This window comes from Leucoraja erinacea, chromosome 23 (assembly GCF_028641065.1).
Source record: "Leucoraja erinacea ecotype New England chromosome 23, Leri_hhj_1, whole genome shotgun sequence".
In the NCBI taxonomy this organism is placed as follows: domain Eukaryota; kingdom Metazoa; phylum Chordata; class Chondrichthyes; order Rajiformes; family Rajidae; genus Leucoraja; species Leucoraja erinaceus.
This window is the reverse complement of record NC_073399.1, coordinates 23,617,990-23,645,757: the sequence shown is the minus strand read 5'-3', so window position 1 is coordinate 23,645,757 and position 27,768 is coordinate 23,617,990. Positions and strand designations below refer to the sequence as shown.

General features: G+C 42.7%; 1 protein-coding gene across 2 annotated transcripts; it reads left to right on the top strand.

Annotated features, from left to right (window-relative positions):
- Positions 1-1,717: 1,717 nt before the first annotated feature.
- tsen54 (TSEN54 tRNA splicing endonuclease subunit) lies at positions 1,718-27,313 on the top strand. Of its 2 annotated transcripts, XM_055654099.1 has the most exons (11): positions 1,718-2,006; positions 6,266-6,430; positions 7,332-7,395; positions 10,211-10,294; positions 11,729-11,827; positions 13,561-13,613; positions 15,182-15,289; positions 20,258-20,943; positions 22,735-22,795; positions 24,452-24,568; positions 26,746-27,313. In XM_055654099.1, the coding sequence occupies exons 1-11, from the start codon at positions 1,948-1,950 to the stop codon at positions 26,894-26,896; spliced, it is 1,647 nt and encodes a 548-aa protein (XP_055510074.1). In that variant the 5' UTR covers positions 1,718-1,947; the 3' UTR covers positions 26,897-27,313. The 2 variants fall into 2 exon arrangements, with proteins under 2 accessions (XP_055510074.1, XP_055510076.1); XM_055654101.1 differs by lacking the exons at positions 1,718-2,006; positions 7,332-7,395 and having other exon boundaries at positions 6,294-6,430.
- Positions 27,314-27,768: the final 455 nt, after the last annotated feature.

Genomic DNA, 27,768 nt, shown 5'->3' with positions numbered 1-27,768 from the left:
AAGGAAATAGGCAAAGTTTCGGGCCGAAACCCTCCTCAAGCTATGCCTCCTTTGTTGATTAGATTGTTTAGTTGCCTGATAACAGCTCGGAAGAAACTGTCCCTGACCTGGAGGTATGTATTTTCACACTTATGTACCTCTTGCATCTTGAGAGGGTAGAAGAGGGAGTGTCTGGGGGTGACGTTTGTGCTTGATTATGTTGGTGGCCTTGCAGTGTAGATGGAATCAATGGAAGGGAGGTTTATTGCATGCTGGTTTGGCTGCATCCACAATTTTCTACAATTTCTTGCTGCCTAGGAAGGAGATCATTTACAGTACTGATGTAGACACAATTTATTGCTCATACAAACTTAAAGCACACGGCATTGGGGGTTCAGTATTGATGTGGATAGAGAACTGGCTGGCAAACAGGAAGCAAAGAGTAGGAGTAAACGGGTCCTTTTCACAATGGCGGGCAGTGACTAGTGGGGTACCGCAAGGCTCAGTGCTGGGACCCCAGCTATTTACAATATATATTAATGATCTGGATGAGGGAATTGAAGGCAATATCTCCATGTTTGCGGATGACACTAAGCTGGGGGGCAGTGTTAGCTGTGAGGAGGATGCTAGGAGACTGCAAGGTGACTTGGATAGGCTGGGCGAGTGGGCAAATGTTTGGCAGATGCAGTATAATGTGGATAAATGTGAGGTTATCCATTTTGGTGGCAAAAACAGGAAAGCAGACTATTATCTAAATGGTGGCCGATTAGGAAAAGGGGAGAGATGTAGCGAGACCTGGGTGTCATGGTACGCCAGTCATTGAAAGTAGGCATGCAGGTGCAGCAGGCAGTGAAAAAAGCGAATGGTATGTTAGCTTTCATAGCAAAAGGATTTGAGTATAGGAGCAGGGAGGTTCTACTGCAGTTGAGACCACACCTGGAGTATTGCGTACAGTTTTGGTCTCAAAATCTGAGGAAGGACATTATTGCCATAGAGGGACTGCAGAGAAAGTTCACCAGACTGATTCCTGGGATGTCAGGACTGTGTTATGAAGAAAGACTCGATAGACTTGGTTTATACTCTCTAGAATTTAGGAGATTGAGAGGGGATCTTATAGAAACTTACAAAATTCTTAAGGGGTTGGACAGGCTAGAGGCAGGAAGATTGTTCCTGATGTTGGGGAAGTCCAGGACAAGGGGTCACAGCTTAAGGATAAGGGGGAAATCCTTTAAAACCGAGATGAGAAAAACGTTTTTCACACAGAGAGTGGTGACTCTCTGGAACTCTCTGCCACAGAGGGTAGTTGAGGCCAGTTCATTGGCTATATTTAAGAGGAAGTTAGATGTGGCCCTTGTGGCTGGGGATCAGAGGGTATGGAGAGAAGGCAGGTACGGGATACCGAGTTGGATGATCAGTCATGATCATATTGAATGGCGGTGCAGGCTCGAAGGGCCGAATGGCCTACTCCTGCACCTAATTTTAATGTTTCTATGATCAATGAAACAATCCGAATTATGTAATTCTTACACTGTTCCTAAGTCCCGAATGGATTTGGACTCAGCACCAGTCTGAAGAAGAGTCTCGACCAGAAACGTCACCTATTCCTTTTCTCCAGAGATGCTGCCTGTCCCACTGAGTTACTCCAGCAATTTGAGTCTATCTTCGGTTTAAACCGGCATCTGCAGTTCCTTCTTACACCAGCAGATAAGGGACGTTGTGTAATGAGACACTGGGGCATTAGGAGCATCCTGATTCATGTCGGGTGGATACAGGCAAAGATTATACTCCTCTAGTAACTTTGGGTACAGGCGGGTCCACAGTGACGCCACGTCCCAGCGCTGATTACGCAAGGCAGACCGAGCCCGGAAGAAACACTGAGCGGACATTGAGGCCGAAGAAGGTCTGTGGGAGGAGGGTGATCCGACAGAGGGGAGACGGCGTGGGTCCGGGCCGAGTCGAGTCGCGTCGATGGAGGCGAGCGGGGAGCAGGTCCGGAGCGTGTGGAGCCCGGCTGGGCGCACGCTGAGGTAAGGCCCGGGGGTGCGGGGCGAGCGATCGGGCCTGAAGGCGGGTGGGGGCCTGGCTGGGCACGGGACGGGGGGAGGAGGGTCGGGGCTTGCGGGCGAGGCCCAGGGGCAGAGCGGTACCAGGCCCCGGCTGGGCTCCCGTTGTTGGGCAGTCGGCCCCACGGCGAGACACTGTCGGGCGGTGGAGAACGGCTGAGGGTCGGACACGGTTGAGGATGTTGAGGTAGGATGCAGTCATTCAGTGGCCGAGAGGCTGGGATTAGTAATCGCGTCAATAACGTTCCCCGGACCCCAACAAACTACTTCCCCCGGACTCCAATGTAGCTAGATATGTGTCTGAAAGTGTCAGGAATTAAGGACCAAATAAAGTCCATTGTCTTAATATATTTAAGAGGGAGTTAGATGTGGCCCTTGTGGCTAAGGGGATCAGGGGGTATGGAGAGAAGGCAGGTACGGGATACTGAGTTGGATGATCAGCCATGATCATATTGAATGGCGGTGCAGGCTCGAAGGGCCGAATGGCCTACTCCTGCACCTAATTTCTATGTTTCTATGTTAATAGGTGCACGTAAGGTCACCGGGTGATAGGGCTTGATATACGGAGCCGCTCAATCCATCTGGAGGACATCGCAGCTTCCAGTATATGTTAATAAATGAAACGTTTACTTTCCTACCTGTTAAAAACCGCCAAAATTGTGACTTTTTGCGCTGTAAAAAAAATGTGGAAGTCGGGGTAAGCACGAGAGACATGTACCCAACTTCAGAATTCCAATTGTGAAGCGAAATGAAGGTAAAGAGAAGCGAGAACTAAAGGGCCAACAGCAGCTAAAGTGCTTGGCGAACATTGGCCGTGCAGATATCGAAATTGAAAATATTGGGAATTATCTCGTTTGCTCACTGCATTTCATCAACAGTAAGGCATTATTTGAATTTTTTCTTGATTCCTTTGGTATCTGAAAAGTCTCAGAGGTGATAAATCTGGCTGTACAATTTAAAAATCACCCATGGTTCTGAAGTGGGTTTTTACATGCAAAAAGAAAACGCTTCTGAAGCTAAATTTATCATTAAAACAATCTCCAGACTTACCAGTGGTGTGTGGAAAAGTAAGCCTTCTATCATTATGCTATTGAGGTGTATATTTTGGCAAATAATAAAATGTCCTGACAGCTTAAATACCCACTCCCTTTCAATAGGATATTGTCAATTTGCTGAGGTTGATTATGTCCAATAATTATTATGCCATTCCTCGGCTTACATCTGAGAAATGTAATTCAAAACCCACGTATAGTTTGCGATTTTTTTTTAATGATAAATTTTGCTTCAGAGGCGTTTTCTTTTTGTATGTAAAAACCCACTTGAGAACCATGGGCGATTTTAAAATTTTACAGCCAGATTTATCACTTCTGAAACTTTTTAGATGCCAAAGGAATCAAGAAAAAACACAAATAATGCCTTACTTCTATCTACCGTCATTTCTCCTCACTTTTGGAATTCTGAAGTAGCATAAATGTCTCTCACGCTTATCCCAATTTACATAATTATTTACAGCGCAAAAATTGACTATTTCAGCGGGCTTTAACGGGCCCACTACGCTGGAAACAATCGTCTGTGCTTACCTGCAGTTCATCGCGTGTACTCCAGTTGGCGTAGCGTAAAGGATTTGAGTATAGGAGCAGGGAGGTTCTACTGCAGTTGTACAGGGTCTTGGTGAGACCACACCTGGAGTATTGCGTACAGTTTTGGTCTCCTAATCTGAGGAAAGACATTCTTGCCATAGAGGGAGTACAGAGAAGGTTCACCAGACTGATTCCTGGGATGTCAGGACTTTCATATGAAGAAAGACTGGATAGACTCGGCTTGTACTCGCTAGAATTTAGAAGATTGAGGGGGGAGCTTATAGAAACTTACAAAATTCTTAAGGGGTTGGACAGGCTAGATGCAGGAAGATTGTTCCCGATGTTGGGGAAGTCCAGAACAAGGGGTCACAGTCTAAGGATAAGGGGGAAATCTTTTAGGACCGAGATGAGGAAAACATTTTTCACACAGAGCGTGTTGAATCTCTGGAATTCTCTGCCACAAAAGGTAGTTGAGGCCAGTTCATTGGCTATATTTAAGAGGGAGTTAGATGTGGCCCTTGTGGCTAAAGGGATCAGGGGGTATGGAGAGAAGGCAGGTACAGGATACTGAGTTGGATGATCAGCCATGATCATATTGAATAGCGGTGCAGGCTCGAAGGGCCGAATGGCCTACTCCTGCACCTAGTTTCTATGTTTCTATGTAGCAACAGTACGGGTCATGAGTCGTGACCCGACTGCCGTGCAACCTCCCTATAGGCACAAAAAGCTGGAGTAATTCATCGGGACAGGGAGCATCTCTGGAAAGAAGGAATGGGTAACGTTTCGGGTCAAGACCCTTCTTCAGAGTAGTCAGGGAAAAGGGAAACGAGAGATATAAACGATGGTGTAGAGAGATAAACACCAATGAATGAAAGATATGCAAAAAAGTAACGATGTTAAAGGAAGCAGGCCATTGTTAACTTTAAGAAAGAACTGCAGATGCTGGAACAATCGAAGGTAGACATAAAATGTTGGAGAAACTCAGCGGGTGAGGCAGCATCTATGTTAGCTGTTTGTTGGATGAAAACGAGAAGCTGCTGCGACTTGGGTTGGGGGAGGGAGTGGGAAAGGGAATTAAATGGTTACTTGAAGTTAGAGAAATCAAGACGTACCATTGGGCTGTGAGCTGCCCAAGTGAAACATGAGATACTATTCCTCCAATTTGCGTTTAGCCTCACTCTGACAATGGAGGTGACCTAGGACAGACAGGTCAGTGTGGGAATTGGAAGGAGAATTAAAGTGTTTAGCAACCGGGAAATCAGGTAATTTCAAGAGTGAGCGAAGGTGTTCAGCGAAACAATCGCCCAGTCTACATTTGGTCTCGCTGATGTATAAGAGTCCACACCTTAAACGATGGATACAGTAGATGAGGTTGAAGGAGGTACAAGTAAACCTCTGCCTAAGCTGAAAGGACAGTCGGGCTCCTTGGACAGAGTCGAGGGAGGAGGTATAGGAGGTGTTGCATCTCCTCACACTAACTAACATCCCAACACTAGTCACATCTTCCCATCTCCACCCCTTCCGCCTTCCGCAGAGACTGTTCCCTCTGCAAGTCCCTGGTTAACTCTTCCCTTCCCACCCAAGCCACACCCTCCCCAGGTACCACAGGAGATGCAACACTTGCCCGAATACGTCCTGTGTGGAGAGAAAGAAATTGATGGCAATATGGAGAGAATAAAATGACATTAGCTGGCGGTGCGGACTCGATGAGCTGAAGGGCCTGTTTCCACACTGTATCTCTAAACTAAACTAAACGAAGGTAGACAAAAATTCTGGAGAAACTCAGCGGGTGAGGCAGCATCTATGGAGTGAAGGAATAGGCGACGTTTCGGGTCGAGACCCTTCTTCAGACTAATGTGGGGGGTGCGGAAGAAGAAAAGAGGCGGAGACAGTGGGCTGAGGGAGAGCTGGGAAGAGGAGAGGGAAGAAGGAGAAACAGGGACTACCTAAAATTGGAGAAGTCAATATTCACACTGCTGGGGTGTAAACTACACAAGCAAAATATGAGGTGCTGCTCCTACAATTTACGGTGGGCCTCACTCTGGCCATGGAGGAGGCCCAGAACAGAGAGGTCAGATTAGGAATGAGAGGGGGAGTTGAAGTGCTGAGCCACCGGGAGATCAGGTTGGTTATTGCAAACCGAGCGGAGGTGTTGAACGAAGCGATTGCCAAGCCCACGCTTGGTCTCACTGATGTAGAGCAGCTGACACCTAGAGCAGCAGATGCAGTAGATGACGTTGGAGGAGGTGCAGGTGGACCTCTGCCGCACCTGGAAAGGCTGCTTGGGTCCTTAGATGGAGTCAAGGGGGGGAAGTAAAGCGACAAGTGTAGCATTTCCTGCAGTTGCAAGGGAAAGTGCCAGGAGAGGGGGTAGTTTGGGTGGGAAGGGACGAATTGACCAGGGAGTTACGGAGGAGTGGTCTCTGCGGGAAAAACTAAATTAGTGTGGGGTTGGTGTAAATGTGTGCTTAATGGTTGCCTTACACTTGGTCAGCTGAAGGGGGTCTTTGCTTGCCCTTTGTCTGGTCATCAGTTACATGGAGAATAATTGAAACATGTCTGTAGATGGCACCAACTGAGTCAAATGGGTACAAAACCAACTAGGTGCTAAGGTCTGCTTTTCTTTTAATGTTCCTCATAAAGCACTGAAGAGTTATTTTTAGCACGATCCCGGGATCACAAGATTCCCCAGCGGACCCATGGTCAGAAGGACTTCATCCCAGATAACTCTGAAGAGCAAGCAGAAAGGTTGCGGTTGTGTCGAGAGGAACAGTGGCTGCTACTGTCTGAAGAGCGAGTGGAGCGACTGTAAGTACTGCTGCTTATTAATCAGAAATATCAGAGTTCACAAAGGAATATGTGTAGTTATCAATAATCAAAGATTACACTTGGCTGATGTATCTTACCTGACATCTATCTTGGGAAAGGGCCAGTTGGAGAAGCTTCTTTTCACTGGGAACTTGGTGCTCTCGCCCCTTGTATTTGTGGAGAGGGTATCTGTTCAGCCTTGAATCTGGTCCTCTGCTAAGTGTAGTTGGCTAATTATTTGTGTGGAACTCCTGTGAGGATTCATTAGTATGGGATAAGACGCTATAGTTAACAATATTTTTAGACATATTCGAGTTATAGAATATAAATAAGTTGCAGATTTAAATTACCTCTAAAGGGTCTCCCATGAAATGTCTCTCCCATCAAATGCCTTTAAGGGCAGGTATAGCACATTTAGCTGCAAAATTGCAGTCTACACCAGGGCAGAACCAGCCTGGGTTAGATACCAAATAAGTCTCCTATTTAATGCTTCTTCAGAGTTGTTCCAAATTATTATGCGGATTTAGTAATCTTAGTTGCATTATCTGATAGGGCGTCTTTACCTACACTTGGAACCAATTAATAATCCTGGTCATAAGGTCATGTGATAGGAGCAGAATTAGGCCATTCTGCCCATCAAGTCTACTCCACCAATTTAATCATGGCTAATCTATCTCTCCTAACCCCATTCTTCTGCCTTTTCCCCATATCCCTGACACCTGTACCTTTGGTAACATTTGAGAGCTCTGTATAGTTTGATATGTAGATTACAGGATTCTTGAATAAATCGTGGTTAATAATAGCCTCTTTAAAAAAAATTGAGCCAGCATATTCTTGCTGAATGTATTGGTTTGCTTTGTGGAAAGCAGCTGCATAAAATTGTTCTCTTCATTTTGTGTAGAGGGAGCCTGGTAAAAGCACAATGGAAACCACAGGAAGGCATCGTAGAGCTGAAGTCCAACGCAGTGAGTTTAGCTGAAGCAGAATGCTCTTATCTAAAGGGGTGCCAGACGATGCAGCAAAAGGGTCATGAACTGCATTTTGGACTCCAAATATGCTGCTCAGGTGTTTTTTGAGGCTGTGATTCAAGGATTGGTGGTCATAGATTGGCCTTGTACTGTGATGAGTATGGGGACATTGGAGACAGGAACTTATGGATCAGGGAACTGGAAACTGGGTTAGACGCTGCTGGCAGTATTGGAAACCAGCAAACAGGGACCAATGGGGACTGAAACTTATCGTGTGAGATCATAGGGTTGGCTGTGGTTCCATCAAATGGGGGTGAAGATATTATTCATTTGGTTGAGACGATTTGTGGGGTCAAAGAGGAAGAGGGGAAATTGGTGCTGTGCCAGTGGGGCACTGCCCATAATAGGTCAAGAAGTGACTTGGAAGGTGTCCTCATCCAGTTCTGTTCAGGAAAGGCCATGTGAGGCAATGTGTACCTGAAGTTGGCCTGCTTGTGGAGTGTGTGGTCCAAGTTCTCCCACCGTGCTCAAAAAGAGGTACCGCATAGGGAAAAGTGACAACCCTTGGACTTTTTGCATTGAGGCATGTCTGACTTGCACCAGGAATTGCCCAGTCAAGTTTCCAGACTGACGGCAAATTACCCCAAAATGGCAACTTGATTTAATTGCACAAAATAATAGTTTCCAAATGTGGAACGGGGAATCAAGAGAACAGTGCTACGCAATTGAATTTCTATGTCAGAGTTTTTTTACTTTCGTTTTAACAACATTGGTAACTAATTATTGGGGAAAGCATACTTTCCATCAATCATCCAATCTTATCCTAATGTATGGGGGTGTGCAATTGAATGTACAACCAGCATTTAATGAGTTTGTATTAATTTTCAATTGATGTTTTATTTTAACCAAAGGTGATGAAAATAAATATATAGGCTATTTAAAAAGAACTTGCAAAGAAAGATGAAAAGGTACAAAAAAACAGAAAATGCTATAAAGACTAAGCAGGTCAGGGAATTGCAAATAAAAATAGAATCAATGTTTCCAGTCAAAGACATTGAAATGTTACCCTACTACTCTGTATAGATACTGACTGGCTTGCTGAGTATTTATAGCATTTTTTGTTTTTGTTTCAGATTTCCAGTATTTGTAGTTTTCTTGCATTGCCAAACCTCAGCCCCAGTAGCAGAGTCTCTAATTTTAGAATGCATTTGATGAGGTATCACATCAAATGGTATTGTTGAAAATAAAGGCACATGGTGTAGGAGGTAATGCATAGGTGAGGATAAAAGATTGGGTGACCACAAATAGTGGAGAGTTGGCATAAATAGGTATTTTATGCTTGGCATGATGTAATGAGTGGTATGCCACAAGGATCAGTGCTGGGCGCTTAACTGTTCATATTTCTATAAATGATTTGGATAAAAACATGAAGGTGTGGTTGTTAAATTTGCCAATGACACAAAGTAAATACATTGTGAAGAGGACGTGAGGAGGCTTCAAAGTGTAAGTAAGTGGGAAAGATCTGACAAATGGAGTAAAATGTCTGAAAATTTAAATTGTTCATGTGGCAGGGAAAAAAAAATCAGGTCTATTATCTCAAAGATGAGAGATTCCAGAACTGAGACACTGGACTCTGGGGGCCCTAGTGCATGATTCGCTAAAGGTAGGATGTTTTCTGGAATGATTTGGTAAAATTCAATTTCAGCAAGTGATTAAGAATTTGTGATTAAGATTATTATTGTTCATTGCTTGGGGAGTTGAATACAAAAGTAAGGAGGGTATAATTCAATTATGCAGGGGATGGGTGAGATCACTTCCAATGTATAGGGGAGGAAGGTTATTAATGCAAATAGTTCAGAAAAGGTTTGCTGGATGGCTGGGCTTATATCTGCTGTACTTTAGAGGACTGAGGAGACAATTGGAAAAACACATGAGCCTGGGGTTTGTAACGGAGTTGATGTGGGGAGGTGTTTCCTTTTGAGGAACTATGGGTTACTGTTAAAAACTTTGGGGGTCGCCCTTTTTACTATGGGTGAAGTGAAATTCTTTCTCTCAGAGCATTGAATTTCCAGAACACTCTTCGAAGAGCAGTGGAAGCAGAATATTTGAATATTTTAAGCCAGAGAGACATATTCTTGTTAAGCAAATATGTAAAAAAAGTTACTGCAGTTGGCAGGAATGCAGAGTGGAGCAATCGGATCAGTTACAATCTTATTGAACGGTGCATCTGGCACGAGTAATTTAGTGGCCTGCTTTATAATTTGGAAGACAGATTTTTAAACCCTAACCATTGCTGCGCTAATAACCTGTATACTGAATCTGTAACCTCTTCAATTTTATCAGATGTAAGCTATGAGATTTGGCTGGAAAGTGGTATTTTATCACATTCTTCCATAAACTTGCTAAATGGCGCTGGTGTCTGTAGGTAGCATGCTTTTGAGTTTGTCCCTTCTCCAGACATTAAACTGTGCTGACATTGCAGCGGCCAGGTGCAGTGGTTTTGTAAAGTTAAACTAAGGTCCCATCTGCCCTCTTCATTCCACAAATCTAATGATTTTTTTTTTCTAAAGTACTGGTCAATATTTTCCCCTCAACCCACTTCAAAAAATAGGCTTCTGGACTACCTTTTGCCTGTTTGTAGGATTTTTTTTTACATTAAATGTTTGATTGTTTCTTTTTAATGTAATGAAGTTGTTGTAAAGAACTTTGAGATGTTGTGAGTTTATTTTATTGATATCATTAGTATTGAGAATAGCATTTCTCTGCCATATTTCTTCTTCATCTCGCCACCTATTTCCTTAATTCTATGCAGGGGAAATTCTGGCACACCATGGGACATGTGGAACAAGGCAAACAACTGCTATATCCAGAGGAAGCACTGTATCTTCTTGAGTGTGTGAGTATAGGCAGTTGTAAGGAGCACCATACACGTTGAACTAAAAAATGTTAAGTTCACATTTAAGGTTACTTATCAGCCTATAACATTAGTTAGTATTCTTTGTTAGATCTCGATAAAGGTGGTGTGTTTTAATTGAGTAACAGATAGGCTTGGATGCAAAGTCCAATGAGGTGGAATTGGCAGGGGTTGAAGTTTCCCAGCAATAGATTGTTTCTTTAGGCCCCTCTCTAAAGCAACCTTTCCTCTTGAGCCATTTGAATATGTCTTTGTGCAAGCTCGGTGTAGATAACAGGTTATTTCATAAAGCCCATTGTATGTAATTGGCTATGCCAAGAATTGAAGGCTGAGAGCTTGATTTTCATCTTGCTCAAGTTGGTCTCTATGGAGAGTGTAGGGAAGAGTAAATGTCAATGTAATCCACAAGGCTATTTGTAAAGTTGAATTGGCTACACTTGTAGGTCTGAACAGTAGGATTAAGGTCCATATGCCACTAAAATCCTCCTTGCCAGTTAGGTACGTTGGAAGAGTCCCTCTCTCTCGAGTGACGAGACTAGCACTTTGAGTTTCATCAAATGCCACACTGGCTGGTCAGTCTCCAGACAGGGCTCTGCGTGGTGCCAGATCTGCCTTGCACAAATATGTCTCTTATAGTTCTCCCAGTGCAAAAGAGTTGACTTCAAGCTGGTCTTTGCTGTTTTTATGCTTCAGCTACTTTAAATGTGGGAATCTGTGAATGTTCGACTGGGAAGTCATTCAGAAAAGCCTGCAAGAATTGCTATTTCTGCACTGGTGACAAGCAGAGAGAAATCTACCCGATCCCCTGCAACAAAAATGTTAACTCCAAGAGCTTGCTTGTACGAGATACTTCGATCTCACACACAAAGCAACCACTTAGGTGGTTACCATTGTGCTGTTAGTGGGACAGGATTCAGGGTAAACAGGACTTTTGTTTCTCCTTTTAGAATCTGGATTTGAAATTGTTCTCCATCCAGGCCACAAGGAAACCAAAACAAAATGTGTTCACTTCATTGTCTCTTGTATCTCTGTCTCTATTTGACACCAGGTTGGCCTGTGTAGAATCTGTGACTGTTGCTTTTGCAGGCCTTAAAATTGAAGTTTTTTTCCTTGATTTAATTGGAACTTGAACATATTATTTTCCAATATCTGTCCCATATTTGCCTGGTCAAAAAAGTCAGGTTAATGTTCCAAACCATTTAACCATTTAAATGTTACTGGAGAATTTTAACTGGGTGCCAGTTATGTTGGCTTAAATTCATATCTTTACTCTGTGTGATGACCCTGAGTCTAATTGACCATTCGTCTAAGAATGTTATGTCATCCTCCTGTTTCCTTGAACAGGTGCAGAGTACCTGTTGTGTTGCCAATAAGACCCTTTGCTTGCATAATACATGTAATTTTCCTGTCCTTCAGGGGTCCATACTGCTATATTACAGAGATCAGCCACTGTCCATTCAAGAATCGTATGAAGTTTTACTGACTTCGAGAACTATTCCATTGCATCATTATCAGGTACTGAAAGTGACCAAAATTCCAGCATTAACTCCGGGTTTTAAGCACATCTGTTTGCATGTTGTGCTGCCGATCAGTGCAAGTTCAAACTAACTGCAGCATGAAATGATTTTTCTCTTGACTTACTGTGGTGGCAACCTTTGCTTTCTCATGGTGGTCAAGAAGATCTTGTGGCACACTTGCCTTATTAGTCAGAGTATTGAGTATAGAAGTTACGATCGAAGGTAGACACAAAATGCTGGAGTAATTCAGCAGGACAGGCAGCATCTCTGGAGAGAAGGAATGGAAGTTACGATGTTATGTTACTGTTGTGCAAAACATTGGTGAGGCCAAATTTGGAGTATGACATTCAGTCTTGGTCACCATATATATGAAAGATGTTGTTCAGAAGGAAAGGGTGCAGAGAATATTCACGAGGATGTGGCCAGGACTCAAGAGCCTGAGCCTTAGGGAGAGGTTGAGCAGGATAGGACTTTACTCCTTGGAGCAGAGAAGAATGAGAGGTGATCTCATAGAGGTATATAAGATCATGAGGGGATAGAGTAAATGCACAGTCTTGTAGACATCTTTCAAGTATGCAGTTGTATAGAATCAATTCCTCTTGGCAGAAATTACTGTTATTATAGAAATGACACATTAATAAATCGGCGCGACTCTGGTCAGCAGCGGCCTCTGCAGTCTGTCCGCGTTTTATTATTTTCTGTCTGTGTTTTTATGTAGTTTTTGTTATTTTTGTTGGGGTGTGTGTGGGGGGGGGGGGGGGGGGGGGGGGGGGGAGGGGGGGGGAAACTTTTTTAAATCTCTCCCTGCACTGGAGACCCGACCTTTTCTTGTCGGGTTTCCGTTGTCGTTGGGGCCACAACGAGGAGCGGCCTCCAACAGGAAGAAGCCGGGGACTCTGGTGCTACGACTCACCGTCGCCGTCGCGGGGCTGGCCGAGTCCGGAGCGGTGGAGGAGCGCTGCTGCTGTTGCTGCTGCTGCTGCTGCGGCCCGACCTCCGGAGATTCGGAGGCTTCAACGGCAGGTCTGTGGACGGCGGCACCGGGAGCCCGCGGCTCCCTGGAGGGAGACCGCTTTTCAGGGCTCCTGCAACGGCGACTTCTCCCGCCCGAGTTGCGGGGTTGAAGAGCTCCTGGAGCGGGGCCTACATCACCGCCCCGCGCGGCTTGGAATGGCCGCGGGACTCTGCGAGCGCACGCCGGGGGCTCTAACATCAAGACCCGGTGTGCGACCTCGCACCACCCGGCGTGGCTTTAATGGCCGCGGGACAATCGCCATCGCCAGCCGGGGGCTTTGACTTTGACTCTGACATCGGGGGGGGGAGAGTGCAGTGGAGAGATAAGTTTATTAGGCCTTCCATCACAGCGATGTGATGGATGTTTATGTAAATTATGTTGTGTCTTGGGTCTATGTGTTTGTAATGTATGGCTGCAGAAACGGCATTTCGTTTGGACCTCAAGGGGTCCAAATGACAATTAAATGTATCTTGTATCTTGTATCTGAGGGCAGCACAGAAATGCAGCAAGTAGAGTTGCTGCCTCATAGCTCAAATTCATTCTATTCTGACCAGTGCTGTTTGTGTGGAGTTTGCATGTTCCCCCTGTGATCCTCTGGGTTTCTGCTTGGTTCTCTGTTCTCCCATCACATCCCATAATGATGTTTAATCCACTCCACATAACATTGGATTTAGTGTTTTATAATTTTCTATGAATTTACTTCTTTGTTTCTATAGGTTTACAGCCATCTGAAAAGATTGGGTTATATTGTCATACGGTTTGATCCCAGGTAAATGTTTCTCTGTCATTGTTCTGTTATCTCACATGTGCCCTTTTTGACTCTGTTTTTTGCACTATTTCTCATCCAAACATTTTGTGGAATAGAACATAGAAAATTAAGTAAAAGATGTTTTAATGAATTGGCCACTCTCCTTTTAAATCTGCGTTTGTGCTTTGTTGTTGGGCTTTTAATGAGACAATATGGGATGATTTTGAACATAATACCCCACCTGTTTAGACAGTTCCAGATTCCTTTTTTCTTCCTATACCTCTGCTGTAACACCATCACCTAATACCTTAAATTTGTGACACCCCTGACAAGTAAAATCTCCTTGCTCAGGCCACTTGCAACTTATGTACATCAATCAAAAATCTGCACCATGTCCATTCTTCCTCTTCTAAAGCATCATTCTTGCCTACTTCTACTTGTAATTAAACTTTTACAGCTTGACAACATCTCAAAAAATGCCCTTTTCCCCACTCTGGGACTAAGTTCATCAACCATCCCCTTTATCTCCTTACAACTATTTGCGTTCCTTTTATAATATGTATACAGTACTATAGTATGATAATACTATATATTGAAATGCTAGAGTACTAATTTAATACTATTGTAACATGATTTCTATATTCAGTACCTTTGTAATAATGAAAATATTTCAAATGCGGCCTTACCTGCACCTTATAGAGCCTCAGCATTACATTCCCTAGACATGCTTGGTTATCTCGCGTGCATTAGCTCATAGTTCTTGCCTTCACCACTTTTCTGCCCAGGTGGTGTCATTGTTTCCTTTTCAGAGTCAAATGGTTCCTTTTTTCTCAACTTTGGGGTTAATTTTCATATAATCTGTAAATTTAATTAGGCTTAATCATACAGTCAGTGTGGATCAATGAAAAGGCAATATTGTGCGATTATAGTAGTTCTTCGAATATGTAAGGGTACACCAATAGATATGGTGTACTTACATTTACAGAAGGCTCTGGATAAGGGTCCTTACAGGAGGGCAACAACGTTACTACCAATTCCATATGCACTAATGTACTGGCATGGATTGAGAATTGGTTAACGTACAGAAAGCAAAGGGTGGTAATAATTGGATCCTTCTAAGATTAAATAGATGTGACCGGTGTGTTACTGCAGGGATCAGTGCTTCGGTCTACTCTTGCCTATTCACAATCTATATCGATAATTTAGCTGAGGGATCCAAAGGTCAAATTTCCAAGTTCATTCATGATACCAATCCAGGTGCAATTGTGAGTAGTGAGGAGCATGGAAATAGGGTTGAAGGGGAAATGTGAGTGGACAGCAAAAGTTAACTATTTTAGTGCACAAAACAGAAATGCAGAGCATTCTTTAGTTGTTGACATGATATGTTAAATCCTTTGTTTGGCACCATATTGTGTTCTCATGATGTCCTGGACCAGTGTAACTGAAACAGATGATTCAATTGTTTTTGAAGATAATGTGTTTTTATCTGAACTACGGTTGTTGGTATTGTTCATGAATGTTGCATTGATTCGAAAATCTCTTGATTTTGTGCAAGGGTCCTTATAAACTAAAGTTCTCTTTTCGTTTAGTACGATTTGTAATCCTTATGAGCGTAAACTACACATGGATCCTTATTGCAGTACCAGGGAAAAACGTAATCGCAAGAGGAAGCGAAGCAACATACACGAAGATTCAAGGTTAATATTGGAACATTGCTTCTAATAACGACATTATTACTGGAGACCACTTTGGTGCAGTTTGTGAATTGGAGACGGACAATTAATGCCAGAATTAATTTGTTGAAGATTTGTTCCGGTGTACGAATTCAATATCATGTTTTTGCCGGCCACAATGTGTTTGTAAATCAAAGCTTGCTGCTCTGTCCTTTTCATCCCTAACTTCAAAAATAAACCTCTCCCGAGAAACAATGCAAGTAACATCAGTGGGAACTAGAGTAGACTAGACCAAGTGCAGACCCGTTGGGTCTGTTCCCCCAACGTGCAGTGGTGGGGGGGGAGGCGGCATGCAGCGTCACACACACTAACTATCCCCACCCCCCCCCCCCACACTCACGCTAATTACCCCCCTTGATAATATACTATTATTAATTTGCTCATTTTACCCCATAACCACCCTATCTACTGACGCATAGCCCCCAACTTGCAGTCACATCTAGAGAGGGGTGGGGGGGTAGAGAGTGAGGGCAGAGAGAGAAGGGGCAGAGACAGAGAGAGAGAGAGAGAGACACACAGAGAGAGGGGCAAGAGGGATAGGGGGGTGGAGAGGAGGAGAAGAGGGAGGGTGGGTGAGGGGGGAGAGAGAGAGAGGGTGAGAGTGAGGGGGAGAGCGAGGGGGTGCTGAGAGGGGGGTGAGGGGGAGAGGTGGGGGGGGCAGGGAGGGTGGAGGGAAGAGGGTAGGGAGTGTGGAGGAGAGGGGGAGGGTGTGGGGGAGGGGAGAGGAAGAGGGGGAGGGGAGGAGAGAGGGTGTGCTGAGAGGGGAGAGGGGGTGTGCTGAGAGGGGTGGGGAGCAGTGAGGTGGAGGGAAGGGGGTAGGGGTGTGTGGAGGGGAGGGGGGTTTAGGGGAGGAAGGGAGAAAAAGGAGAGAGAGGGAGGGGAGAGAGGGGGGAGAGAGGAGAGAGGGGGAGAGAGAGAAAGGGAGAGGGACAGGGGGGGAGAGAGAGAGAGAAAGAGGGAGATAGGGAGAGAGAGAGAAAGGGTGCCTTTTTACTTCAACCCAAACCCAAACAACCATTTGCAGGCAGTGCTTTTTTACTTCAAACTAACCATATATTCATTTTCAAACCACATTAAGGGTACTCACAGTGATGTAGACATTTGTTCTGTGTCATTCAGAGCTCAGAGTGACAGAGACTAATTGACAGAGCTCCATCTTGCAGAGACTAATTGAGGCACACCACTTCCTGGTTTTATAGTTCTGGAGAAAAGGAATAGGTGATGTTTCGGGTTTTCAGTCTGAAGAAGGATTTTGATCTGAAACGTTACCTGTTCCTTTTTTCCAGAGATGCTGTCTGACCCGCTGAGTTATTCCAGCTTTTTGTGTCTCTGCTATTTTAATTCTGCCTGTTTACTTTCTTTGAGTACTGAGTCTTGTTTTGCTCAAAGAAGTTTCATGTTGGTTTTCAGTAACCAAACTTCTTTTGTGACTAAGTAGATAATTCTGGGGATATTCCCTCATACACAGTTTAAATGTGCGGAGTCTTTTACCCAATCTATTCATCTCATGATCGTGTACACCTCTATCGGATCAGCCCTCGTCTTCTGGCGCTCCAATGAATAAAATCCTAGCCTGCTCAACCTCTACCTATAGCTCAGGCCCCTGAATCTTGGCAACATCTTTGTAAATCCTCTCTGCACCCTTTCCAGTTTAACAACATATTTTCTACAGCAAGGTGACTAAAGCTGAACACAGTACTCTGAATGTGGCCTTACCCATGTTTTGTAAAACCGTAATGTAACCTCCCAACTATGCTGTACTCTGACTGGTGTAGGCCAATGTGTGGAAAGCCTTCTTGACCATCCTATCTACCTGTGATGCCACTTTCAAGGAACTATGTACCTGCATTCCTAGATTCCACTCCACTACAACATTCCCCAGAGTCTTGCCATTCACCGTGTAGGTGCCAGACTTCCTAAAATGCACTAGTTCCAACTATTTGCATTAAACTCCATTAACCATTCCTCAGCTTACTTGCCCAACTAATCAAAATCCTGCTGTAATAGTTTTATAACGATATCCACTATCAACAATAGCACCCATTTTTGTGTCATCTGCAAACTTACTAATCATGCCTTGTACGGATAGATGACAAATCGCAAAGGGCCCAGCACCAAACCTTGAGGCACACCACTATTCACAGACCTCCAGCCCAAAATGCAACATTCCACCATCACCCTCTGCTTCCTCCATCAAGCCAATTTTCTATCCAGTTGGTTAGCTCTCCTGAGATCCCATGCGATCTAACCTTCCAGAGCAACCTACCATGCGAAACCTTGTTGAAATCCATATATACAAAGAGTATATTTCTGCCCGCATCAAACTGTTTGCTCACATCTTCAAAAAAAATTCAATCAGATTCGCAAGAGAAGATCTCCCACATACAAAACTGTGCTGACTATCCCTAATCAGCCCTTCTCCATCTTTAATGCATGCACATCTTATCCCTCAAAATACTCTCAGGTAACTTTCCAATCACAGATGTTAAACTCATTGGCTTATGGTCCCCAGGTTTTTCCCTGCAGCTCTCCTTAAATAGAGGCACATCATTTGCCACCCTCCAGTCTTTCTGGCACATCATCTATATCAGTGGTTCCCAACGCGGGGCATACGCCCCACAGCGGGGCAATTTGATTTTTAAGGGGGGGCAATTGAGCGCGACTGAGGAGGTCTGGGTCCAAATTTTCGGCTTTTATTTTTTTGGATTTTCCATCAGGTGTTTACCAGACTTCCTAAAATGCACTAGTTCCAACTATTTGCATTAAACTCCTAAATATGTAGTTTATGTTTCAGATGTTATTTTGAGTAAATAATTTTTTGGGGTAAAAAAGGTCTTTATTGTGTAGTTATTACATAATCACCACGCCATCGCTCTTCATGCACGTCGCACGAAGCGCGCGAGGTCATTTTTTTAAACAATTTTTTAGTAATTTCTTGCTCAGAACTTTAACTGTCTTTTGTTTATTTCATTTTTCTTTTTCATGGATGCCATGTTCTTTTGAAGCTTGTTTAAACCAAGGTTTTGGCGTTTTAAGCTTCTTCAGCTGAAACAGAGTTCACCTTTTAAATGATAAGAATTATATATCACCACATGGGGGGGGGGGGGGGGGGCATCAGGATTTTAGAGGTGATTAGGTGGGGCATGGCCAAAAAAAAACTGATCTATATTTAATTATGACATAAATCTTAGCCAGGGCACCTGCAATTTTCTCTCTAGCTTCACACATTGCCTTTGGATATATCTGATCAGGCCCGGGAGATTTGACTACCTTCATATGCATCAGGACCTTAAGACGTTTCCATTGACTGCCCTAAGATCCCCGGTTCTTGTTTTTCTCCATGGTAAAAACAGGAGTAATACTCACTAAGACCTTGCCCATCTCCTGTTCCACACAGAGTTGACCGCTTTGATTACTGAGGGGCCCCATTCTCACTCTCGTTACCCTTTTTCTCTTAATGTACATAAAATCACGTGATTATCCTTAATATTATCTGCTTGGGCTATCTCCCGACCCATCTTTTGCACTCCTGATTTCCTTGTTTAGCATGCTCCTTCCCGAAACTCCACCAGGGATACACTTGATCCCAGCTGCCTATACCTGCCCAATGCCACTTCTTTATTCAACCAGAGCCTCAATTTCTCTCGTCATTCAAGCTTCCTTACACCCACTTGCGTTGCCCTTCACTCTAACAGGAACATGCATGTCCTGGATTCTTGTCAACACACTTTTAAAGATCTACTACTTTCCAGATGTTCCTTTTCCTTCACACAACCTGCTCCAATCATCTTAAGCGAGTTCATGTCTAAATCCTTCTATGTTGCCCTTGCTCCAATTTGGGATGTTAACTCATGGGCCCACCCTGTTTTTATCCATAGCTATCTTAAACTTAATAGAACAGTGGTCGCGGGTCTCAAAAGGCTTATCCACGAACACTCCATCCTCTTTTCCCTTCCACTTTCTTAAGACTAGGTCAAGTGTTGCTCTCGTGTCGGATGGGTATGATATAGTCATTCCCATCCTCGCGCATGCATGAGGTTGAGTCAGAAAGGCTGTAAGGCCAGTCTTTCAGTAAAGAAGATAGTTATTATTTAGGAAAATGCTCTTTCAAAAAAAACAAAACAAATGCACCCATTATCTGACATCCTGCTGCTGTTTGATACATTGTCATTTCAGAAATTAAATGATAATTCCTGAACTCCTGAAGATTGTCTTTCCATTGATTAATACTTTTATTGCATTTGTGTTAACTAGATGTATTTAAAAAACATAAAGCAGGAGTGTTTTCTTCCCATCAGCGACTGTTCCAGAAAGTGTATTCATAGGAATGCAGTGCATTCAAAGAGAGTAACTTTATTGATCCTCAAAAAAAAAATCCCCATACGAAACTGAAACTACTAGTTTGTATTCTTTAAACATTTGATGTTTATTCTTTTCTGTGCTCCAAGTTGCAGATGAGACAGCACTTGTCAGCCAAAGTGATGTTGTGTACAAAGACACACACTCACTTCATTGCTAAGCTCTAGAGCAGAGCTTCCCAATCTTTTTCATCCTGTTTACCCCTGGCAACATTAATAACACATAATATTATTTCACTTATTTATGAACAACTAATGATGAACATATATTGGTATACCAGAACCAGTCAGTCAAAGCGAAAAAATATGTACAAATCCAGAATCAACAAATTTACCCCCCTTGGGGTACATTTACCCCAGATTGGGAACCCTTGCACTCGAGTCTTTCCCATCCACCCCCCCACCCCCACCCCCCCCTTCAAATGCTGCATTTAAATGTTATGAGATGTAATATTTGAAGTTTAGTCTCTTGAGACCTCATTCATGGTATATTTGCTAAACTATTTTGATTGTCCTATACTCTTGTTTTGGATCAATCGAGGAACTTAATGGAACAAATAAAACTCTCTCTTAGATCGAAGAAAAGCCAACCTGACCAAACTGAAGAGCCAGAGCCAGAGCCAGGACAAAGTAGTAAGGAGGCACAGGAGCAGTGTGAACCTGAGCAGCAGGATACCACTTGCAAAGACCCAGAAATGGATATCAGTAATCCAGCTCCTGCATCCCCAGAAAGTAAAATGGAGGAATTACAAGACATCAATGTTAAATCTTTCGATGTGAGTGGGCAACAGGCTGAGCTGAATCAAGCAGGTTTGCCTCGGAAAGCATCCTTCAAACCTATTGCACCTTCCTCGTGGGGTCCATGCAAGAGTGTTACATCTGCTGGGAAGCCCAGGTGGGACTTTGGGAAGATAATATTCCCCAATGTCGCGCATGACTGTCCACAGACCATTATGACGGAACCCGACCAATCCCTATTACCACCGAACGTCGTTGGCCGAGCTTCTGATGAAACAATTTGGCAGCAGAAAATAAACCTGAAGTGTGAAAAGTTATCGCAGAGAGAGAAAGAGAGAATGATGAGAGAAAGCAGGCACAAAACTGACATTAATAAGGACAAGCGGGTCAGACAGTGTGCCAACTGGAAGGAATATAAGGATCTGCTCAGGTGGAAAAGTGCCCGAAAGAAAATGTTGCCTGCCCACCTGTGGAAAGATAAAGTGGAACCACTTGTAAAACCAGGCCAAGTCAGTTCACCAGGTGAGTTCTGGGTAAGCTGGGTCATTCAGTAATACTGTGTCTACAAGCTTCTCTACAGAGAGTCATCTTGGCAGAATATTGTAACCCAGCAAATAAACCATTGCATGCATGCAAGTAGCAAGACCTGAACAATGTTTAAACATGGGCCGATGAAGGGTACTCATGCGCAACAAGTGTCAGGCATCACCAGCATGTGAGGGTAACTTTCAATGGCATGTGAGGGTAATATTTGCCAGGACACCTCCACAAACATCTTGACCAGAAACTCAACTTGACCAACACTTAAATTGTTACAAAAGGAGGCCAGAGGTTGAGTCTCCTGCACTGTAACTTGCCACCTAATGTTTTAAAGCCTTTCCACCTTCCACATGGCATTAGTCATGAGTCTGATAGAATATGCTGCACATGCCTGGATAAGTGAACCTCCACAACTTAAGAAGCTCCACATCATCCAATATAAAGCAGCCTGCTTGATCCACCATTCTAAGCTTTAATTCCCTCCACCACTGGTACACAGTAGCAGCAGTGTGTCCAATCTGTAAAATGCACTGCATTCCCTCACATAGGCTACTTTGACAGCACCACTCAAACCTGTCACCTCTATTACCAAGGAAAGGGCAGTAAGTGCATTAAAACATGCCATTGCAGGTTTCTTTCCAAGTTGCACAAAAACATTTGATTGGAAATATATATTTAAAAAAAAATGAAATGGCAGTATTCACATGTGGTTGGCAAGGCCACCAATTATCACCCATCCCAAATTATTTCTGGTGAACTGGCTAGGGAGTTCTGGGTACTGGGTAGGGGGTTCTGGGTACTGGGTAGGGGGTCCCAGAGTTTAGATTCAGTGATGATGAAGGACAGGCAATATATTTTTAAGAGATGAAAAATCACTGGATCAAAATCCTGGAATTTTCTAACCCACAGTACAGAGATTTCAAGAAGGTGGCTCATCACCATCTACTTCAAGGACAATTAGAGGTGGGTCACTCCAGCACTTTTGATACTTGGTCACCTTTTTAACTCTTGCTGGGATGTGTTTGTTGATAGGTTACGCAAAGATATACGACAGAAGAACAGAGACTATTCCTTGGAGCTTTTACAACAAATCTACAAGCCTATTGAATACAGCCCCTCATAATATATCATTAATGTCAGTCTCAATATCTGTCAGCCATTATAGAATGAAATAGTTTCCAAATAGTTTTGAAAACGTCTGCATTTTATAGAGGCTGCAATGCCGCCGTCCTATTTCCTACATTTTCTTCCTAAACCATTGAAAGGGTTCGCTTTGTGTTTACCATTTCACCATTCTCCACATTCAGTGGATTATCCTTGACTATTTTCGCCAATTTCCTTTTCTCCCCATCCAGCAATCAGTAAAAGCACTCTTGGTCATCACAGCATGGCCATCTTTTTTTTCATGGTGCCAGCAATGGAGGTGAATATCTGCTCTTTTATGTAATCTTTCTGATTTGTTTTTGCATTTAATTTAGCATTCTGAAGTTGGTGATCAAAAACAGAGTTCTGTGAGACTGAATGTAGATAAGATGACTGCTTTGCGAATGCCTCGACTTGCTGCACCATAAATGCTATCCTGAATTTTCTGTTGTCTGACTGTTTATCTACACTATTCTTGACAATTCATCTGTGGTCGGTCAACAGCCAATTTATTGGTTTCAGATCGCCTACTTTTTTGCAGTTTGGTAATATTTATGCTTGCGGCTTATGTGCTCCTCTGTGACATATATAAATGCTAGTATTTTCATCCATTATTTTCTTATTTCAAAGGGGAAATTCAGCAACGCATTTGCACCATGGAATCTGCACACATCCTAGATAAGACACCCTGGTAAGTTGTTACTGAACATTACAGCAAAGTTCCCTTGATTCTTGATATTTATTGCAGCTTGTTGATGTGACATCTGATACTAGTGCAGACAAACCCAAGCTTGTGGTTGTGAAAGCTTGCTTAATTAGCATGTTCCTTCACTAATGTGTATCACTCTGAGCTTTCTCCAGTCAATCCATCAATCTTCCAAAAACTGATGGCTCTTGTCCCTCATGTTCTTCAAACTATCCATTGTCTTTAATTGAACAAAGCAATTAGTAATTTTGTTCAGTTGATGAACATCCAGCTCCATATCGTCCCCACAATAGAGGTTGCTGTTTACATTTTATAACATATCATTTGCTCCATGATCACAGTGAATGGCGGTGCTGGCTCGAAGAACCGAATGGCCTACTCCTGCACCTACTGTCTATTGTCTCTTGTTACATACCTGTTTTACATCTAGTGGCATCATCATTGCAGTGTTTTTTTTTAGGATGACATCCCATCTTTTTCTCTAAACTTTAGTTCGTCCACCATTTTTCTACTTGCTTCCTTTCTCACACCGAACATGTTTAACCAAGACAACATTTTAACCAGTTCCTCAAAGCCTCAAGTTTAACATTCCAACTTCATAAGATCTCTATATTCTTTATCCCCTAATCTCTATTCACACTTCTTCCCCCAAAATCTATCCTTGTGCTTTATGTTCCACTGTCGATCCTTTTGTGCATTTCTGCCATTTCTCCATCTTTAGCAAACTGTAATCAGGCTTCAGAAATGAGCTACTTCCCTGAATCCATTCTCTTCTTTATCTCCCTCATCTGTTTTAGAACACTTTCTATAACTCAAATCTTGAATTAATCAGATGGCTTTTTATTCATAAAGTATCTGGGAATATTGTGACAATTGAAAGATGCAGTTGGTGGACTGTGCTATGTAGGATGGTTAACTGGAGGCAATGTAGAGGAGAACTAATCCAAATCTTGTGCTTTTCAACCTAAGGGACAAGGGATAGAAGAAGTAAGCAAACTATGCCATGGAGGAAGGTCATTCGGCTTACTGAGTCTATGCCAATAGAGCAATTTCTCAAAACAACAATTGTATCAGTCTCAATCAGCAATATACTGCAGTCATGCCTTCAGGCACAAGAAGCTAGAGGTCTTCTCGGGATTTAAAAATAAAACATAACCTAACACAAGCTTGAGTACTCGTTTCCCAATAAACTGCCCCTTCAGGTCTCTAAGATGCAGAAACAAGGAACTGCAGATGGTGGTTTACACAAAAGGACTATGAAGTGTTGGTGTAATTCAGTCAAGCAGTATCTTTGGAGAACCTGTATAGATGATGTTTTGGGTCAGGTCCCTCAGTCTGAAAAAGGGTTCCGATCCAAAACATCATCAATCCATATTCTCCCGAGATGCTGCCTGACCTGCTAAATTACTCCAACATCTTGTGTCGTTCCTTTGTAAACCAGCATATGCAGTCCTGTTTGTACAGCCCCAAATTACTGTATACATCCAGATAAGACCCTAAGGGAATTCCCAATTTGGCATATCGTTATTTCTTAAAAGTGGCCAAAAATGATAGTAAAGATAGTTTAAAAATTAAAAGATGTATGTTGTTCTTCTCATGTTTGCCCAATGTGAGATTTTGTTTTACATTTGTGCTGCCCAGGTTGCAGGAAGCCTCTCAAAGCTTTAGGATTTCATTTGACCTGTACCAAGCTGATGCTGTGGCAAAATTCCGAAAAACGCATCCCGGGAAACCCTTTTCAAGAATGTGTATCTGCAGGTACTACACAACATTATGCTGGATTTTTGGATACGCCATTATGAAGTGCTGTGGAATTCTTCATTTCAATGGTGTCATATAACTGTTACTTTTTTGTTAAACATCATCAAATACAAAGGACTAATTAGATAAACTAGTTATTTTGGGAACTAATTAGGAGGTGGGATTTTTATTCTTACCCTGCACCCATCTGGCAGGGGCATCTTATAAAGGTAAATAGTTTTCCCTTTTATGGTGAAATTACACAGAAAGCTTCATGTCAGATCATAAAATATATTAAGCCATTATTAAAGGTGATGATGAGTTTTTAAGATGTTAATGTCTGCTATCAGGTTTGCAAAATGACATAATCGCTACTATCTTGCCAGCATTATTCAGCAATATTTCACGATCCTCCTTGTGGTTCAGCCAGTTAGTATTTAATTAAGTTTACAAGTTTTCAGTGATTGAAATCCTACTCTAAGGGCCTAATTGTGCTTTGCCTCTGAGTCTGTAAAGGACTGCCAGCTGTGACCCCATCATGCATCTGTGACTGTGCTTTCTGCTTGAATGCATTGATCCACATGAGTTTGACTTGCCCTGTGTCCAGCAGTGGAGCACAGGTCTTCTGAAGAGAGGGCCTACATGCACTTGGTACTTGGCTCCATAGGTTCACACTAGCCATCCATTGGAATGAGGTCATTGACCTTAAATAAAACGATAAGTAGTTTGTTTATTTTCATTAATTTTTTTAATTATTGAAATTACTTGAACTATTTTTCAATGATTACCAGAGGCATGTTAAAACAGTTCAAGCCTTTTGATTGCAACCAGCCAGCTAAAGGAGTAGTGCCTTGGGACTTGCTAGCTGAGGCCTGAGTACTGCTCATGCCCATCTGCTCAGTGGATTGTCCATGTCCAACTTGGGCAAATGTGAGTGAACAAATGTGAGTGTGGGGGGGGGGGGAGAGGAGGGGAGAGGTGTGGGTGGTGGAAGTCCATAGTTAACTTGATCGGACTAGTTGAAACCAAACATAAAATATTTAGGACCTGTAATTTGTACATTAAGATTCAAGCCTTTGCATCCTAGCTGTTCAACAGTAAATCAATCTCCAAACACATTTTTGACAGCAATTCTGCTTCTGGCTACACTAGTTCAAAAAAAAGTTTCTACTTTATTTTGCCTTTCTTATAATTGCACAAGAGGCTACCATTTGAGCTATGGTGTGTTTGGCACTTTTTATGTTGAGTTTTAAATTCATTCCATGGAAATTCATTCTGAGGCTGAGCCAATATTTACTTTCCCATTCTAAATTGCACGTGAGAAGGTGGTGATGAGTGGCTCTCACAAACTGCTGCAGTTCTTATGCTGTGGGAATACTCACAATGCCATTAGGGAGGGAGTTCAGTTTTCATGTCCTTTGCCTGGAATATCTATCTCATCTTTTCAATTGTAGGAAGGACCTTGAGTTCCTAGGGCATGTCCATCCAAATTCTCTTAAATCATGATTGAAATTTCTGCCATGATTTAATAAAACTTAAATCCTTGTGTAGGGAAGAATTGCAGATCCCTGTTTAAACCGAAGACACACAAAAAGCTGGAGTAACTAAGCGGGTTACTGAACTCTGGAGAAAAGGAATAGGTGGCGATTCAGGTCGAGACAAATGAAGAAGGGTCTCGACCCGAAACGTCCACTTATTCCTTATCTAGAGATTCTGTCCAACCTGCTGAGTTTCTCCCAACTTTTTGTGCCTGCCTTCAGTTTGAATCCTTGGTTAGTCCTTTAAATCCTTTGGTTTGCTTATGTGCAAGCCGAAGCAAAAGATCATAGGTTCAAGATTCTTTTAAAATCTCAACACCACCAGCCCTGATTTTATGCCCAAAATTTTAGAGGCTCTTGCAACCTTGTCACCAAGCTTCCTGTTAGGTCCTGAGGCACTCCTTTGAATAGCATGGCAATTATTCTGGCTGATATCTATCATCCAAGCAATACATCTATTGTCATGCTGCTGTTTTGTGGGGAAATTGTTGTGCAGATTTGACTTCTTTGGTTCCCACATTATACAGTGATTACCTCAAATACTTAATTGGTTAAAGTTCTTTCGGGCCTCCTGAGTTATTGAAAGATATACAATGAATGCAGATATACAATGAATTTCTTTCTAATGTTTCATTTCTTGGCCTGTTCTGTCCACAGCTTTGATGGGCCAGTGCCAGACTTGCGCACGATGAAGAAGCTAGCTTTTCAAAGCGGTGAAGTTCCTGTCGTGTTTGCCGTGGTGGATAATGGAGATATCTCTTTCTATACCTTCAAGCAATTCAAATTACCCGTCGATCCTTATCATTGATTTTGTTGGATTGTTTTATAACGATACTCGTGGAATTTTTTTGTGACTTTGGAGTTGAGAGGCATTGGTTATAACCAATTGTCACAAGCGTCTGTTAATCGACTGCCAATGTACAGTATATGATGGGCTGGGCTAATTGCATAACATGATAGGTTGCTGAAGTTGTGAGCATATTTAAAGGTGGTTTCAAACAACATTTGAATACTCATTCAGGCATACAACCTGGTTTGAACAAAGAAAACTAGCTTTAAAAAAAACCCTCAAGTTCTCTACATTTTTTTCTGCTGGAAAACGTGTAGAATTATCCTGATCAAAGTTCTGATTTGTACTAACAAAAAGCCAATTGAGTTATGGAGTTGGTTGCCTTGCGAGAAAACAAAAAAAATCTCAAAATAAAATGGTTTGTTTTAAATGAAAGTTTTAAATATTTCTATAATGATGTCAGTGTGCTCCATACAGTAATATTCACATTAGATTTTGTTTAAGAAGGAACTGCAGATGCTGGAAAATCGAAGGTACGCAAAAAAGCTGGGGAAACTCAGCGGGTGCAGCAGCATCTATGGAGCGAAGGAAATAGGCAACGTTTCGAGCCGAAACGTTGCCTATTTCCTTCGCTCCATAGATGCTGCTGCACCCGCTGAGTTTCTCCAGCTTTTTTGTGTACCTTCACATTAGATTTGTCTGATTTACCACTACGATGACATCAGTTTGCTTTGAGTTTACTGATCCTCTTCATATCTATTTTCTTTGCATAAAGGTTTTCCGTTCCAATACATTGATGGCCTTATGCAAAAGTACAATTATTGTATCACTAGACATTACAATATTAAGGACTTCATCCTGATAATCTTTGACATAAAATTGAGGGATAT